Source organism: Anticarsia gemmatalis, chromosome 20 (assembly GCF_050436995.1).
Source record: "Anticarsia gemmatalis isolate Benzon Research Colony breed Stoneville strain chromosome 20, ilAntGemm2 primary, whole genome shotgun sequence".
NCBI classification, from domain to species: Eukaryota; Metazoa; Arthropoda; class Insecta; order Lepidoptera; family Erebidae; genus Anticarsia; species Anticarsia gemmatalis.
In genome coordinates, this window is record NC_134764.1 from 3,993,338 (window position 1) to 4,010,458 (window position 17,121).

A 17,121-nucleotide genomic window follows, 5' to 3' on the forward strand; every position below is an offset into this window, starting at 1 on the left:
AAACTTAATAAAGTTTAATTAGGTACCGCCGTTGTTATGCCTCTAGAAGAAATGCATAATAATATCTAGGTACTACTCATCGGATTCGTATACCTGCATTACCCACGTAGGTAACTCAAGCTATAGGTACAATCTGGGTACAGTGGGGTGGGATGGAAAGGTTAAACTTTCTACAAAAATTACGATTGTCTGACGAAGCCAAATTATTACTTATATTATACGGACAACAGACTACTTTACATATTTACTTATTAGTAGGTACAAGTGATCCAGACAGACATTATTCCATCAGAACTCGTTACACGATCGCAGCGCCATAGTTTTATTCCACATCTTCAACAATCATCATCATAATCCAAACAATTTACATAAACTTTCAGGATAATTTAAGTATTTGTACTGATAATATTGATAGAGATTTTCAAACTTTTCGCTAACAGACACGACTTTGTATATATGTAGGTATTAGGTACCTAAGTAATTTAAGTATTAAACCTACTTACTTAGATGGTCATTTCTTATCTACTCTAATGATGCAGTGATAGCGATGCTTCCACCAACTTATCGCAGCGATAATTTTGCCTAAAACGCATTGGGTCCAGCATATCAATCGCATCGCAAATTATATCTTACACGCAATGGACAAGGACATGCCAAATTTTTTCTCCAAAATAATCTCTCTTTTATGTAGGCAAATACGACTTCTCCAGTGAACAAAAATTATGGGTTGGTAATTTTAGAATAACCGGTTTTTATCGAATTATCGGCTACAATTGTTCCAACAAGTAGGTACCTACTTATGTAGTTCCTACATCATCAATAGCGTAGCCAATTAAAATAATAGGTGACCATCCAGAAATTTAGAAAAGGTATTAAAAAGTTTATTGTTTGGTATCTCCCTACTCATATGGGCACAAGGCGTGTAGAGACAAGACTTTATGTATGAATGTTTGTGTATTTATAAAGTGATCATTATTGTTCTTATAGCTGATATTGCACCGGGCTGTGGAAACATCGCCAACATTTTCCTGTGAGAAATAGAATAGCACGAAACAATCCTAGTGCTAGCCTTTTCATACATTTACATGCCTACCTAGTCATAAGTGTGGTGGTATTTAGCGCACTGTTCTTATTGCTCAGTCATTCGACATTCATCAGATCTGATGAGTTATAATTAATTGTTTCCTCTCATTAAACAATCTTCGTTTGAAACAAGCAAGATTAAAAACGGAATTATTGTTATTATCTATAAAGCAGACCGTAAATAGGTATCCTTAAGTCTGTGTACATGCCTACGTACTTATTCATTGCTTATGCAGTTATACTAGTAAATCTTTCTTCGCCGCTAAAATCTTTGACTGCGAAATATGAAACGACCAAAATATAAAAAAATACAACTTTATTTTACTTTTCAACTTTGCTTCTACCAAACGGCCTTCGTTAATCTTTTCTCGGTTATGAAGTAAATGTGAACATTACAAGTGAGAAAATACATAGCTGTTTGTTGCTGATGCGAAACTTTAATAATATTAAGTACATAATGCAAGTAATTTTTAAGCATGATCGAGAAAGAGCCTACATACAGCTTGTATGAAATATCTTAAAGCATGCACTTGAAATGTGTTAGAAGTACGTATTAAATGACATGCACTATGCACAACTGTTGTAGTAATTTTGAGGAATAAATGTTTGTAAATTAAACTACATAGAAACAGGCTAAATAAAAAAATAAACTACGATTAGTCAGTGAATTGTTATATGAGTACCCCTGTACCCCTTCATCAATATTAGTCGGTTAGTAGATCGTATCTTATATAGGGATTCATCATCAAATCTTACTAATTTAGACATGTAAAATAAAACAGATTCTAGTGTTTGCATATTTTATTATTATAATATTATTTGTATTGTATGTTAATAGAAAAATCTTCGACATGCTGACACTTAACAAGGCTAGAAATATTGAAATGGTCGAGTACACACGCGGTGCATATCTACCGATAATATCGAACCAACTCTGATACACTCATAGGAACATTTGCACCTTATCCTAATGCGTTTACACTAGCTCTATACGGTCCTAGATAAGCCTATCACTACCATAGCTTACGAGGTAACAATACAATCGTCTTGTAAATAAAATATATCTGAACTACATACATTATGTACATGCGGAGAAGTGATTACTTTAATATTGCACGTCATATCGTTAAACGTGTGTCCTCGTGTGGCCGCTATGGCTGCTATATGCTTATCGTGGAATAATCTCTGATAACTTAACTATATTCTCAAACTCAAAACCCGATACCCCATCGACCATACATTTGTACAACATTCAAACTCAGTCCCAATAATATAATCTTATGAGAAATGTCGCAATACGCTGTGAGTGTTTTGATTTTAACTTTTATAAACTTAAATTTTAAATTTCAAAATAATGATACATTATATTATAATACTGAAAAAATACTCGATAAATTCGTCGCCGAATATAAAATATTTCAATAAAACATCTCGCCAAATTCAAATCCACACATCACAGTCTTCTATTATATATTTATGCATAATAAATGAGTTTAGTGAGAAGCACGAAACATACGATATCATAATAATATAATATATTATGTATAATGTAGATCTTCGTGAAAATAATAAACTGTTCATATAATTATCTGATCTCTGAATATCTTACAAAATACTTGTTGCATGTTGATACTAGTTATAAAATAAAATATTCAAAGTTAATGCTTACACTAATGTAACAATATGAATAAACTTGTTACAGTAAATTGCACTTATTTATTATCACTTACATTAATAATGTAGACTTTTGTTAAACAACTATTTTAACATGTCAAAAATATGACCAAACGGGAATCTAACTCCAGGCATTTACATTTGATATCGTTTCAATCCCTGGCTGGCAGACATAGAGCTATACTGCAGCTATTTTACGGCAAACCTATGTACAGGAAGACTGTCTTCCTATGATCAATACCAGACGGCAGTACCAAATACAGTCAATCACAGAGATAAGTGGCTTATACCAAATACTAGTGCTAATTATTCCAAACTGTATTCAAATCTAGACACTGAAGTTCTGTGGCTGTACATCTACTATGAGTTTATAACTTAGTCCCATAATGAACACGCAACTCTACGTGTAAACACACGCCGGTAGATAGTGAGTTTATAGGCTGCTTTAGAAGATCACAAACTTTACATCCCGTATTTGTATTCCTGTTAAAAACTCTATTACAAAACATTACATTTATAAGAATCCGCATCTTTATTTTTACTTAAATGATAATTCTTTTTTAATAGATATTTAATTGCAGTAAATCTTATGTACTTGCGATTGAACAAAGCATAAAAATATATATTTTAATAAACTACCGGTGAACCCTCAAGTTTGTATCACTGGTGAGTGCCACAGTATACCACCAGGGTGTGTGTGGACCCACCAGAGGTATGGGCAAACAAGCGGGTCCAAGGGTACTTAACCATTTTAAGTACAAAGCATAACAGCTCAAAACAGGCTTGTTACTTTTGATTACATGAGTATGAGGAAGTATGGACCCAACAAAACGCTGATTATCACAAAAGTTAAAAAAAAAAGAAAACAATAATATTGTTACGTCACAGGCCTATGAGCAGTTAAAAATACAATAAGTTTATCTCCCGATTCAGTAAGTTTGAGCTTTTCTTCACTAATATTTCTGCATGTATCTGTTAGTAAAACAAACTGTTACAAAAAGTAGCAAGTCTGTTTAGAGCTTAAAATTGACTTAACTAGTTGGCCCTAATTTATATCGAGAATATAACGATGCCCAGTGGTGTCGCCCGCGATATCAGACACTGTTCAACAACCGCACAGTCACCACTCACTGGAATAAACTCTGCACTTTTAGTTTCGGCAAGTACTGCGAAGACTGCTTCGTGATTTTGACCTGTCGAAAGAACACACATTAATCAGATATCATAAAATTCACCTAGATATAATTAATAATTTAGATTTTTATAAATTTATCTCACTAGTCGCTGTCATCGCAGGAAGAAAGATGGAACAAGAGAATATTAAAACAAATTAAATTTAAAAACCGGTATTTAACAAAATTTTGCTCGTTTTAGATACGCATAAAATGGTTACTTACTTCATGGAAATCATTCTCCGTTATTTCCAGGGGATCCTTCAAGATCTGAAAAATAAAGTGACATATGGTTATAACACATTTCTACTATTCACTATTTTGTTAAAGATAAGTTAGCGTGTAAGCACGCACCTTGGGCGGTCGTCCGCGGCGCGGCGGCGCGGGGGCGGCGCGCGCGGGCGCCATGACCCGCAGCTGGTGCTGCTGCAGCAGGTGCTCCGTGTGCTCGCGCGCCGAGCGCAGCCGCGCGCCGCACGTCGAGAACACGCACGTGTACGTGCCGCCTGATGACACACGTACACGTTACCATACATTCTTAATGAGCACCACATACGATCTATACTATAGATCGTATGTGTCAACACAATAAGTAGCGTATAGATTCTATACGCTACTTATTATTTAAGATACTGTCTAGTAGGTTAGTTATAATGCAATCCTCACTGTTCTCGTCATGTTCGTCGTCGTCATCCTGCGTGTTGCCGGGCGCGGGTGGCGGGTGCTCCCGCGCGGCGTGGCGCTGCGCGTGGCGCTCCGTGGGGAAGGTCTGCGAGCACGAGGCGCACGAGTGCCACATGCCGCCCCGCGCCATCGCCTCCGTGTGCATCTCACGCCTGACACATAAACAAAAATGAATTACCTCTCTCCAAATAGTATAGAACTATCTAGATAGGATTTCTAGGTCTGAAGTACGTTTCTATTTGTAGGTCTAACTTAATTTAAACGTAACAGTATTCACCTATGTTTGTACATATGATTGCGTTGTTGGAAATGTTGTCCGCACACGGTACAGTCGTACGTGGACTCCACGGGGCGCCCGCTCAAGTGACGTTTGCGGTGCTGGTTCAGATTCGTCACCTGAATGCAACCAACATAATAATATGGATATAAAAATATGCTTTTTACATATTTGTTATAATATTCTTCAAGATAGAAATAGTAAATTTTTATACCTGTGCATATGCTTTATTACAGCCAGGTTCAGGACAGACGAAAGGCCGCTCTCCAGTATGAAGTCGGACATGATTATTCAAATTAGTCACCTGAAAAATAATAAACGATTTAAAAGTAAACAATGTATAAACGACGCATTTTTAATTGGCTATTTATTTACCCCATGCACTTTCACAGTGATTCATAAGAACCCAAATTTCTTATTAATTACAATACTATTAAATACTAATATATAAAAGTTTGTGGAGATGAATGGATAAAATTTGACTTGTGAAAGGTATTTTAAGAGAAAATTATGAAGTAATATTTTAATACATTAAGAAAAATTTACCTGTGTAAATGCCTTCCCACATTCAGAGCATTTAAATGGTCTTTCGTTAGTATGGATACGCAGATGAGCCCTCAAATTATTTGATTGGGAAAAAGCTGTAACAATAATATAAAAAAAAGGTTTATAGGAAAGGATATTTTTTTTGAAATTATAATAGGAAGTTGTTTTAAGATACAATTCTCATATCTAAAGCTATTTTATTCATCAAGTTATTACATTTTGCTCCATGGCTTCCTCAAGTGCCACACTAGCACTCATAAAAGAATAACAACATGTGACTTTGCCGTTTAAAGGTACATGTGTTCAAATATATAGAATGAAGAAAAGTTATACAAATTCAATAATTTAATTAAATAAAAATAATAATTACCTTTATTGCAGTATGTGCACACAAAGCGTCTCTCAGCACGGTGATTGCGCAAATGGTTCTGCAATTGCATATTTTTTTGAAAATACTTGTGACAGATCCCACAATACAGTGATGAATCAACTCCATCCTGTAATTTCAATCAAGTATAAGGATGACCTATACCAGTGCCACTTAGATATACTCTTATAAGTGAGGGGCTGGCTCTCAACCTTTTGGTCACAACAAACCATTTCTAAAATATTTTAGCTATAGACAAATTTACAATAAATATTGTAAGAAAATTCAGGATTTTACAGGTTGGGAGCCACAGGTCTAAGTGAATGTTACAGTCTAAGTAAGATGTAGCAAAACAATTATGGTATCAAATAATAAAAAATTAATAATAAAAAAGGACTTGAAATCTGTGCAAAAAATGTAGGCTACATCAAATTCAGTGGCAGATTTATTTTTTTTAAATCTAGTAGCCATCAACAAAACATGCCAGTATGATAATTTAAGTGTCAAAAGTCATGAGATAATGGTCTCAACCCACAATGATAATATAATTAAAATAAATAATAATAGATGTAAACCTCTTCTCCATTTGACCCAGCAGAGTTTGGTACTGTCTGCTCAGCACTGTCTCCTATCGTGACTTCAGGCACAAGTGGCTGGCATTTGAAACATGCATACATGCCATCCTTCCCCGTCTCAAACAGCTGCTGAAACAGTAATGTTCTATGTTAGACTTTTCTTAAACAATGGACAACTAGACAGCAAAACCTAGAATGAGTTAAAAGCATTACCAAAATATAGTTTTGTACTCATAATTTGATATTATCTGAATAATCTAAAGTGATTGTTAATTTATAACCAATAGGTAACTTTTGTATTACGTTTATGCGAATGTGTTGTTGTTTACATAAACATTTAACTGTGTAAGTTCATCTCCTCATAGTTCATATCCTGTTTGTAATAAAAAATACGTGTTTTATGATGAAAAACAAAGTAAATATATATAAGAAAAGCTATTAATATTTTAAACGTACATATTGGTGGTACCTATCCTATAGTATTATGCCAAGGTTCACTATTCGAGTACAAAAAAAAGAGCTAGTTGTTTTTTACTGCGCTGAGCCAGACGTAAAAAAAACAGACGGTCCGATAAAAGGAATAAAAAAAATACGCGGGCAGGTTTCGAATGTCAAGTTTTTTTAACATTTCTACGTTGCCTTTCATGTATTACGAACTAAATCAATAACAAAATTTAGTCCACTGGCAAAAGATAGAAGCCCCAATGACTAGGGGCGTTATTTTTATAACAATCTCCTAAAGAAAACAAAAAAAATATTGATGAAATATTTCGAGACAACGCATATAACAAGTGCAGATATACTTACAACTGCGGGTTTATGACAGATTCCGCATTTGTCCATGGTGGACACACACAATACAATCAAATTATAACAAATAACATATAAAAATTCTAGTTTAACTATTTTTTTACAAAATTGCCCTCACTCCGAAAATCACAGGGCGGGGCGCGGGCGGGGAGTGCAGGGCGGGGTAGCGGAGGAGATTGGAAGACATAAAACCATAGACAAGAACTTAGGGGTATGGTTAATTCTTGCAGTTTTGCGTGCAACACCCTTCGAAATTATTGAGATTTTAATACCTTTCCGTTATTATGGTAGCTTTAGAGGAGTAAAATATTTTTTTTATTAAAATCAAATTGAAATATTTAAATGAACTCCTTTGAGTCTTAAATTCAATCCAGTGTTGTAACTTCATCAAGGGTCACCTCTATACACCTACTTTCGGAAAAGTAAATAAACTTTGACGTTAAGATGACATTTCTTAATTTGTTCATTCCGTAGTTCATTCTAAATTATCTCAATACTGTAGTACAAAATTGACGTATTTTTTTGTGTGTAATTGCGTGCTAGCTCTATTTATTATGCCTTTTGGGCTTGAATAAATATTATTACAATATACTTGTTATAGTGGTGTTAGGTTGCATGTTAATGTAAAAAGTTTCTCGCTATAAATTTATTAACGATGGCTGAGAAAGTGACGACCAGCGGCAGCAACCAGCCTATTGTCAAGATAGGACATTACACGCTGGGAGCAACCCTTGGGGTGGGCACGTTTGGCAAAGTTAAAATCGGTGAGCATGTGGTGACGAAGCACAAGGTGGCAGTGAAGATCCTCAACAGACAGAAGATCAAAAGCTTGGATGTTGTGGGCAAGATCAGACGTGAGATACAGAATCTGAAGCTGTTCCGACACCCCCACATCATCAAACTGTACCAGGTAACTGTGATATTATTGTCTGATGTAACCTTGACAAAGTCACAAGTTGGCTTTGATTTGATGTACCTTTATTTACATAATGTAACAATACACAAACATTTGTGTTATAGAAATGTTTTTCCTCCCAACACTTCAATATTCATTCATAGTTTGCAACAAGTCAGCACTATGACATGTCATTTATCATAATGCTTAGAAAACCTTTGTTTTGCTTAAGAAAACTATAACTTCCTTATTATATGATACAAATTGATTAGATAACTTGTCATTTTTTTAATATAAACAAATAAACTTACAAAGTATTATTGCATGGACATAAAACCTTTACAGTCAAACTTACTGTGTACAATTTCAGGTAATATCAACTCCAACAGACATATTTATGATAATGGAATATGTATCTGGAGGGGAGCTGTTTGACTACATTGTGAAAAGAGGCAAGTTACAAGAGCATGAAGCAAGGAGGTTCTTCCAACAAATCATATCTGGAGTGGACTACTGCCATAGACACATGATTGTGCACCGGGACTTGAAGCCAGAGAACCTGTTACTGGACCACAACATGCATGTTAAGATTGCAGACTTTGGACTGTCAAACATGATGATGGATGGTGAATTTCTGAGGACCTCTTGTGGCTCACCTAATTATGCAGCACCAGAGGTATGTAAAAATGACAGTGAAATCTTATAAATAAATCTTTGGAACCTCAACATTTCACAAATATTTCAATGTCTAAGGAGTAATGCTATGTCATTTTTTTTGTGTGTTGCAAAGGTTTTGTAAAATAAAGTTTTCTTTTCATTCTAGGTTATATCTGGAAAATTATATGCAGGTCCTGAAGTAGATGTATGGTCATGTGGTGTGATATTATATGCTCTACTGTGTGGTACTCTACCATTTGACGATGAACATGTGCCTACACTATTTAGAAAGATCAAATCAGGTATATTCCCTATACCGGAGTATTTGAACAAGAGTGTAGTGAGCTTGCTATGTATGACCTTGCAAGTGGACCCTATGAAGAGAGCCACTATTGAGGATGTGAAGAAACATGAATGGTTCCAAAAGGACCTCCCGGGGTACCTGTTCCCCTCCCCTGTTGAACAGGTAATTGGTGTAGGTTTGCCTTTTTGTTTTTTTTTTACTGTAGGGACTTAACTACCTAAACATTCAAGCAGTGAGAAATTTGGACAATACTTTTAATGGCTCCATGAATATTTTGAAAATTTCAAATATTAAATTAAAAAATGTGATAGGGCAATGACTAGTTTTACTTCAATGAGTAAATACTGTTGTTAGCATTTTATTGATTAAAACTAATGTCATAAACATTTCTCACTGCTATTTTTCTTTTCTTTGCAATCATATTTACATTATTATTTATACTGACTATTAGTTACACACTCAACTTTCTTCCTTATCTTCTCAATATGATAGTGGTCACATTATGAAGTACAAGTACATTATTATAAAGAAATGTTTGTGTATCTGTGTGGGTGTTCTTTTTTTGCAAATGCATGTTTATTTTATAAAAACTCATCTACAAAACAAATCTCTATGAACATTGAACACAAATATCTATTAAATGAACAGAAATTAAAAGCACACACACTTCTTTTATGATCTAATACAACTATTGAATACACCAAAAGCATGTGCATGGAAGTTTGAAACCCTATAAGTATGTTCTTGAGTAGTTCTTTGATAGTTGAGTTACTAACAATAGTCAGTATTTAATTATATTTATTAACAATTGCAATAATATTTCAGGATAGTAGTGTTATCGACACAGAGGCAATATCAGAGGTGTGTGACAAGTTTGGTGTGAAAGAGCATGAGGTACACAACGCGCTGTTGAGCGGGGACCCGCACGATCAGCTCGCGATCGCCTACCATCTGATCATAGACAATAAGAGGATCGCTGATGAAGCGGCCAAGGCTGAAATTAAAGATTTTTATGTTGCAAGTATGTACAAATTTAGTATCTCTATTTATAAAATTGACTGTACTCAGAAAAAAGATTTCTTCTTTAGTTTATGGAATCTATATTTCAAATGGTTTATACCGAATAAATGCATGCAAAATCGCCGTAAGAAAACATTTTCACTAGAACCATTTTAAACATAATAGTATAATAATTATAATGTTGGTACCCTGGTTGTTTCGTATAAAATTACTGCCTTTATTGGCTCTTTTGACGTTATTGTATGTAGATATTTAAATATTTCGCTGGATTGTTTTAAGGCAACTCGCCACCGTCCGTGCCGTCGGAGCCTGCGCGGCCGCACCCGGAGCGTATCGCGCCGCACCCGCACCCGCACGGCACGCAGGACAAGGCGAGAGGCACGCCTGTCAAGAGGTAATACAACATTTATTATGTACCTGCATCTTAGATTTAGAAAAATACCTACTAGATTAACTATTTGAGATTGTAGTTGCAATTAATACGCATTTTTATATAACTTTGAGATTGTCCGCATTGTGGTAATCCAAAGAGTATTGACCGCCTGTATTTATCAGGACTTAAGTTCCGTAATGTTTTCGGTATAAACCTAAAAACCTTAACATTATAGTACACTTTTGCTAAAAAAAATACTCTAACAATAATAAAGCTTAATTAATATTGAATGTTTTTTTTTTCAGGGCAAAATGGCACTTAGGTATAAGATCTCAGAGTAAACCCAACGACATAATGCTAGAAGTGTTCCGCGCGATGAAGGCGCTCGACTACGAGTGGAAAGTTATCAACCCGTATCATGTTAGGTGAGTGACAGAGACATTGGGGAGTCTATGAATATACCTAATGCTCTCATTTATCTTAGTCAATATTCGTGCACGTGTACGTCTCGCATCAGAACGTACGAGCCCGTATACGTTGGACTTGACTTGGCAATATAGCGTGTACGAGATGTCACTAAATATCTTCTTTTATTAACGTTGTTCTATTAAAATTTCAGAGTACGCACACTAAACAAGATGACGGAGAAATACGTGAAGATGTCACTGCAGTTGTACCAAGTGGACTACAAGTCTTATTTGTTAGACTTCAAGTCTTTGTCCGGAGAGAAGGAGGACACGGAGGAGGAGGCGGCGTCCCCCCTCACGGCGCCGCCCCCTCCCCCGCCCCCCATGTCGCCCACACAGCTGCAGGGACACCACACTATGGAGTTCTTCGAGATGTGCGCCGCACTTATCATACAACTAGCTCGGTAATACTAACGTTAATATTATTGTTATTAGTTGTTTACTCCATCGCTTCTCAACTTGACGAGCTTAGCGCAAATAATTGGTATAAAATATTGCGAGCGGTGTCTCGCTTGATTTGAAGTTTGAGCGCCTTGTATCGTCCATGACAATTACAAGCTATGTAGCTTAAATTGCTTCGATATATTTGAATTCTGTGCCATATTCATGCTTTGGCTCGGCACAGTCCAGCACAAATGTGTGTACGTAACGATGAAAGCATTCACTTGTAGACATTAAAATACATGCACACATCGACACGTAAACGGATCGTTATCGTATCGAGATTACAAAGCAGTAAGCACAGCTTTGCCTTGCATAGGGTCAAGCACCGCAAAACGCGCGTAGTTCACTTACCGTCGTCATCGCACTTACATCTCGGTTCCTCCGCTTACGTTCATCCGTCACCGCGCTTACGTTTTTCGTTCTCGTTCTTACATCAACGTCAAACTGATTATAAATGTTGGCGTCAAGTCGTCCCCCTGGCGACAATTAGCCGTCCCCCGCGGTCGTGGGGCCGTAAGCGCGGCGTCGCCTAGCTGTAGCCGAGTCGACGTGCCTGCAACACGGAACCACTTCGGTTACATGCTTACGTGAGGTGGTACACGGTGATGGAAAAGACGGTTTCGATCCGTTTTCGCATAAATATAGTATAAAATCCTACTACTTTTAAATTGTTGTGCTTTATTGGCATCAATGTTTGGCAAAAAAGCTAGTGAATTTTCACACAATGTATACAATTTTGCGGAATGAAAATGCTTATATGTAAGCTTTCCCTTATATTGTATAGTATAGCATGATCGTATATAGAATAGAATGTATTGGGTAATGGTTGCCACCGCTACCGTCGCACAGGGTAACAGAAGCATGAATATCGCACAACATAATATAATAACTATTCGCATGTTATCAAAATCAATTATAAAAATTATGTTTAAATGGCAAGTACTGATTGGTAATAATATTGGTTCAATTAATTAAATGTTATGCTCAGTTGAGAAGCGATGGAACAATCCGGCAAATGTAACGACGCTGTGAATCTTGTCTACTGACTTTATTCATCAGTATTCATTTAAAGTGCAATATTATATGTACTACTTACTTCAAAGCGGGATCTCCATGGAACCACTGAATAGTGCACTTAAGCATGTGAAGAAAAATGAGATTTACTTTCATTTTGTAGTAAGAAGTATTTCATACAATGAGTTGTAAGTCTAGTAGTTAACAAGATTCTGAGTTTTCATTAGATATCTGCCGGGTACATAGTATTACAGCGAAGTGGCAGGTTGGACGGCCACGGTCAAACGAAACGTACGTAGTGTTATGTTATCCTATAAAATGGTATGAAACGCGTGTCTAGGTCGCTGTGACTACAGCCCGTTGGCTACTTTCAACATTCAACAAGTATATTTGCATATGAATTTTTGTGTATTTTGTATATTAGATATATTATTAAAGGCCGATTTTTAAGAATACGATGGAACAACGTATTTGTTTTCTATAACGTCCTTAACAGAATGTTGAAAGCAGACCACCCGGCTATAGCACAGCTTAATTTCAACAAGCAATATTTTGATACACTAACATATTTTTGAATTTAGCAAATTAAATTATTCACTAGTCTAAACTGCCTCGTACATTCGCGTGTGATTTAATTAAAGCTAATTAATTATACGGAGTCGGTTACAATTAGATGATAAAAATAATGAAATTGGATGTTGATTAATAAAATAAGTATGATCTGACAAATATAACGAGACTAATCGCGACTACCGTTTCATAAACGTCTAAAAATTGCGATGATATATGTTATGTGTTTACTAAATTTAATGCTTTTTTTCTTTGTTGATTGTCTTATGTGGGAAAGAAGAACATTTTATATGAATTTGTTTACTATCGCTGTTTCTAGACGTTTATTATTTTGTTAAGGTAATGCTACATTAGATAGTATTTGAATTAATGTTGAGGTCGGTTCATTATGGTGCTATGAAGATTATTTAATATTTTTTAGCAGTAAATGATGTTTTACGTATCACAATACAATAATTTTAGCGAACATCTCGTTTTTAGGGATTTATTGGATTGTGATACAGCACATTGTAATTATAGCTTAATACAATATATTAGAGTGAATTAATACAATATATTCCTTACAAATAAAGATGAGTTAAATAGTTGCAGATGTACTTGAAACACGGTTGCCTCGATATAATTGTCAGATGTTAGTGTAAGTAATAACTGAAGACCTTCCATTGATATGGTAACTCCAAAGTTTTAAGATATTGTGATACATTAGAGCCGCGATGTTATCAGTTGGGATCACACGAACGTGCGTCAAACGGGACCTGCTAATTACTTGCTAATTAGCTAGACAGAGCTCGAAATCCTTAATCTCACGAGAAGGATAATGAGCAAAACAATAATATCTCGGACATATAACACTTAAAATTAACAAAGTATGCGTAAGTCAGTGGCTCTCAGAGACGCGTGTTCGTCTGACCGTAACCTATTCATGTGATTTTACCAAAGAGTACGATCTTAATTTAAGCAAATAGAAAAGTGCCTTGTATTAAACCAAGCATTAAATACTGCTGTTATAGTTATCCATAGCTTAATTCATAATAATCACAAGATATGTTAGCGAATTGGGCGGCGACGTGCGACATGTATAGATGATTAGAACATTATACACATAGAAATAATAATTTATCCTAATATGTAATAGTTTTATTAAATGCTACAAGTATTATTATATGAATTGTTAATTATTATTTATGTTGTATAGCTTTGATAAAATATGTATAGTATTGTGCAATTCCAAATTTTACTTCCAATATATTTCAAGTTATTAAAATCTCGTAGAGATAGTCAACAGTGTTTTATTATGTATCGACCTATCCTAGGAATAAGGTACAACAAGGGAGCTCAACTAAATCAAAACACAATTAACAGAATACTGTAATTTATTACAGATCTAGAAATTATTTTAAAAACAACTAAGGAATTTCTTACAAAACAATGGATGTAATGAATATTGTTAAGGATCTCTACCTACTCTCAACAACAAATAAATAAAGCTAAAATATAGGGAATCATTATTTGTCTATAGCATAAACGGCTAAAGTAAAATGACTGGTCGTATGAACATCACAATCGGAAACAATTTCATCACATCCTAACAAATCGTCAGTGTCGAGCGTTCACGATTCTCTAATACATTTGAAGGCGCCCGGACCGCGGAGTTTGGGTGTAGTGGTAACTCCCCGGTCGCGGCCTGCTTGCTGTTTGGAGAGCGTGAGCTGAGTCGTCGGAGCCCGTCATGCCGCGGGCGTCGGCGCCACCGGAGCACCCTCGTCGGGCTTGCTCTCCAACGAGAACGGCGGGATCCGGCAGTCGAACGTGTAACCGTCCTCTCGCTCCATTCTAAAAGTACCCCTGAAATGAGATTATTTAGGATTAATACTCATGAAGCCTAAATAATAAAAGCGGAAGATATGTGTGGTGTGTCGTGTACTGACCACATGTGTCCACTCGGCGCCTGCAGGCTGACGTGGCTGCTGTACTGGAAGGCGGGCGAGTGTCGCGCCAGCACGGGCTCCTGCCCCACCACGCCGCGCCCGCGCACCGTCTCCAGCGTGCCGCTCAGGGAGAAGATGCGCCAGTGCCGCTCGCGCAACTGTACCGCTTGGTTGCTCAGGTTCTCCAGGCGGATACAGTAACGCCACTGTAGACAGTATTCATAACTTTAGTATTATTTTCTACATACTTCCCAAAGACTGATTCTGATAACAAATTTGAAAAAATTGTATCATTAACAAAATTTACTCTGGCTACCCAAATCATTACCAATTGAAATACAAATGAGATGTTAGATGATGATGGATGCCTTTACCCAATAAACGGCTGAGTTCTGTGACTCGCGACTGCCCATGTAGAAGGGTATGACGGTGACGCGCACGCCCTCTGTCGTCTCGCGGTGCACGTCGCTCAGCTCTAGCCACGGATGATTCTTCTTCTGCCACGCGCGCAATGTCTCTTGAGCTATGAATGGAGGATCTGAAAATAAAAGATTATTTTTATTATAGAATTATCATAGCTACCATAAGTAATGACCCAAAAATTTTATTATTTAACTTTAGTATGGTAAAGTAGATAGCTACTTTACCATCCTAAAGTTAAAGTTAAATAAGTTTACATTTCTTAACAAAATTTGAAAAAACTCAATATTACAAAATGCAATGACTATGTTTGATTATTGTAAAATGTTTACCTTTGTCCGGATTATGCATAAGGAATTTATCAAAGAGCTCATGCTGTAGGGGGAGTCTCTCCACAGATGTATAAGGTATTATATCATCATGTGCTACATAGTCCAGTCCCGGTATCGCATACAAGCTCCTACTTGACTCCTGGTTGCCGAGGAACGTAACTGCCTCTGTTTGAGCACGCTGGAATAATCATGTAACAGATAATGCATGTAAACTAAATAGTGATAATATAATCATGTTGTAATTTCATTGCATTATCTATCCACTAAAAGTAAAGCAACAAATAACATCAATGTATGTATATATTATGTAATAGTAAACACATCTTGTGCAATAAAAATATCTCAATGATTTGAACCAATCTTCCTTCATTTTTGGTATCATAGGTACTTTAGTCATTTTGAATTCTTTTAGGTACTTGACAACACTTGAACTATTAGATGTTGTCCAAGATTATGCAGGCATTATTAGCAACTTATAACTCAAGGTGATTTTAGTAACACAATAACTTAGAGTAAAAATATAAAAGCATTATTTTCAGAAACTGATATCTACATTCCTAATACACAATGTATTTAATGGCATTTATTTTTAAATGGTTACAGGCATGTTACATTGTGTTGAACCACAAACACATACACATTTGTTAGTCATGTGCATATAATATACCTTTCTCTTCCACTCAGGTCTCATGTCGATGTTTGTTTGCACAGTCAAAAATAAATATAATAACATTAAATATTCATCTCTTGTAGAGACATATTAGGTCAATAGTACACATAGCACAACCTAGTTCCATAAACAAAATAAATATTAAATTGTACCAAAGCTACATTACATCATCTTTCAAACAGACAAAGTGGAGTTTACATAACATTAGTAAGTAATATTTTCTTAACAAGCCACATGCAGGCAGCATAAATATTAATATAGTGTAGAGCAATTAATTATACTCATAAAAAGGTATATAGAATAATGTTATACTTACTATGTAAGGTGCATCTCTGGTATCTATAAGGACTTGATAGAATGTATGAGTCCTGCCCTTGACTTCCTTGCCGACGTTTGAGAGAGAATCCCCAGAGGCCTCTGCTGATGTCGAGGCATCTTTGCTCTCCTTTTTGTTCGTCGCATCTCTGTCATACACCCGTGCCAACCAGGGGAACAAAATCACTCCTCGATAACCGAATACCTTATGCAAAATTAACTGTCCCGTGTCATATTTGCCAGATGTCTTTGGTGATTCAAGTTTTCCAACCTCAGCCAACCTGAAATATAGGAAAATTAAAATGCAAAGTAACGAACAGGTTAAGTGGTTCTGATCATCTTCTTTGGTCCTTTACCTAGTATAATGAGCTACATGAGTTAATAAAATTCTAGAAACAGTTAATCTAATCGGACTCGTTGGTACAAATCTTAACAATATCTCCATTTTATCATTGTAATTTGTTATTTTTTTATATTTTTGTTTGACAGTTGACTCGGACTTGACAAAAGATAATTTTATCAAT

At 35.9% G+C, this 17,121-nt stretch overlaps 3 protein-coding genes across 7 annotated transcripts; 1 reads left to right on the forward strand and 2 right to left on the reverse strand.

The window, feature by feature from the left end:
• Window positions 1-1,872: 1,872 nt before the first annotated feature.
• LOC142981665 (uncharacterized) lies at window positions 1,873-7,335 on the reverse strand. Of its 4 annotated transcripts, none has more exons than XM_076127714.1 (10): window positions 7,186-7,335; window positions 6,379-6,504; window positions 5,807-5,864; window positions 5,437-5,531; window positions 5,105-5,194; window positions 4,891-5,009; window positions 4,596-4,765; window positions 4,284-4,435; window positions 4,155-4,199; window positions 1,873-3,950 (listed from the first exon to the last, which is right to left on the reverse strand). In XM_076127714.1, the coding sequence occupies exons 1-10, from the start codon at window positions 7,219-7,221 to the stop codon at window positions 3,885-3,887; spliced, it is 957 nt and encodes a 318-aa protein (XP_075983829.1). In that variant the 5' UTR covers window positions 7,222-7,335; the 3' UTR covers window positions 1,873-3,884. The 4 variants fall into 4 exon arrangements, with proteins under 4 accessions (XP_075983829.1, XP_075983827.1, XP_075983828.1 ...); XM_076127712.1 differs by having other exon boundaries at window positions 5,807-5,933; XM_076127713.1 differs by having other exon boundaries at window positions 6,379-6,507.
• Window positions 7,336-7,637: 302 nt separating this feature from the next.
• Window positions 7,638-14,214, forward strand: AMPKalpha (AMP-activated protein kinase alpha subunit). Of its 2 annotated transcripts, none has more exons than XM_076128157.1 (7): window positions 7,638-8,098; window positions 8,454-8,759; window positions 8,907-9,215; window positions 9,870-10,065; window positions 10,344-10,458; window positions 10,743-10,862; window positions 11,057-14,214. In XM_076128157.1, the coding sequence occupies exons 1-7, from the start codon at window positions 7,844-7,846 to the stop codon at window positions 11,310-11,312; spliced, it is 1,557 nt and encodes a 518-aa protein (XP_075984272.1). In that variant the 5' UTR covers window positions 7,638-7,843; the 3' UTR covers window positions 11,313-14,214. The 2 variants fall into 2 exon arrangements, with proteins under 2 accessions (XP_075984272.1, XP_075984273.1); XM_076128158.1 differs by having other exon boundaries at window positions 7,639-8,098; window positions 8,907-9,206.
• Window positions 14,215-14,287: 73 nt separating this feature from the next.
• On the reverse strand, window positions 14,288-17,110 carry POLDIP2 (DNA polymerase delta interacting protein 2). The gene is made up of 6 exons (XM_076128159.1): window positions 16,954-17,110; window positions 16,599-16,878; window positions 15,613-15,790; window positions 15,235-15,398; window positions 14,861-15,066; window positions 14,288-14,777 (listed from the first exon to the last, which is right to left on the reverse strand). Exons 1-6 carry the CDS (start codon window positions 17,040-17,042, stop codon window positions 14,660-14,662), a joined length of 1,035 nt encoding a protein of 344 aa, XP_075984274.1. The 5' UTR covers window positions 17,043-17,110; the 3' UTR covers window positions 14,288-14,659.
• Between the last annotated feature and the right edge of the window lie 11 nt (window positions 17,111-17,121).

Bases quoted from the DNA above. Each gene is read 5' to 3' on its own strand.
- LOC142981665 (XM_076127711.1), bottom strand. From the start codon at position 7,221: ATGGACAAATGCGGAATCTGTCATAAACCCGCAGTT. The intron at 5,010-5,104 runs GTATAAAAATTT...GGTTGCATTCAG, and splicing joins GTAATAAAGCATATGCACAG to GTGACGAATCTGAACCAGCA. The intron at 4,200-4,283 runs GTGCGTGCTTAC...TTTATTTTTCAG, and splicing joins GCCGCGGACGACCGCCCAAG to ATCTTGAAGGATCCCCTGGA.
- AMPKalpha (XM_076128157.1), top strand. From the start codon at position 7,844: ATGGCTGAGAAAGTGACGACCAGCGGCAGCAACCAGCCTATTGTCAAG. The intron at 9,216-9,869 runs GTAGGTTTGCCT...ATAATATTTCAG, and splicing joins CTGTTGAACAGGTAATTGGT to GATAGTAGTGTTATCGACAC. The intron at 10,066-10,343 runs GTATGTACAAAT...GATTGTTTTAAG, and splicing joins TAAAGATTTTTATGTTGCAA to GCAACTCGCCACCGTCCGTG.
- POLDIP2 (XM_076128159.1), bottom strand. From the start codon at position 17,042: ATGGAGATATTGTTAAGATTTGTACCAACGAGTCCGATTAGATTAACT. The intron at 15,399-15,612 runs GTAAACATTTTA...TTTTATTTTCAG, and splicing joins TATGCATAATCCGGACAAAG to ATCCTCCATTCATAGCTCAA. The intron at 15,067-15,234 runs GTAAAGGCATCC...TACTGTCTACAG, and splicing joins AGAACTCAGCCGTTTATTGG to TGGCGTTACTGTATCCGCCT.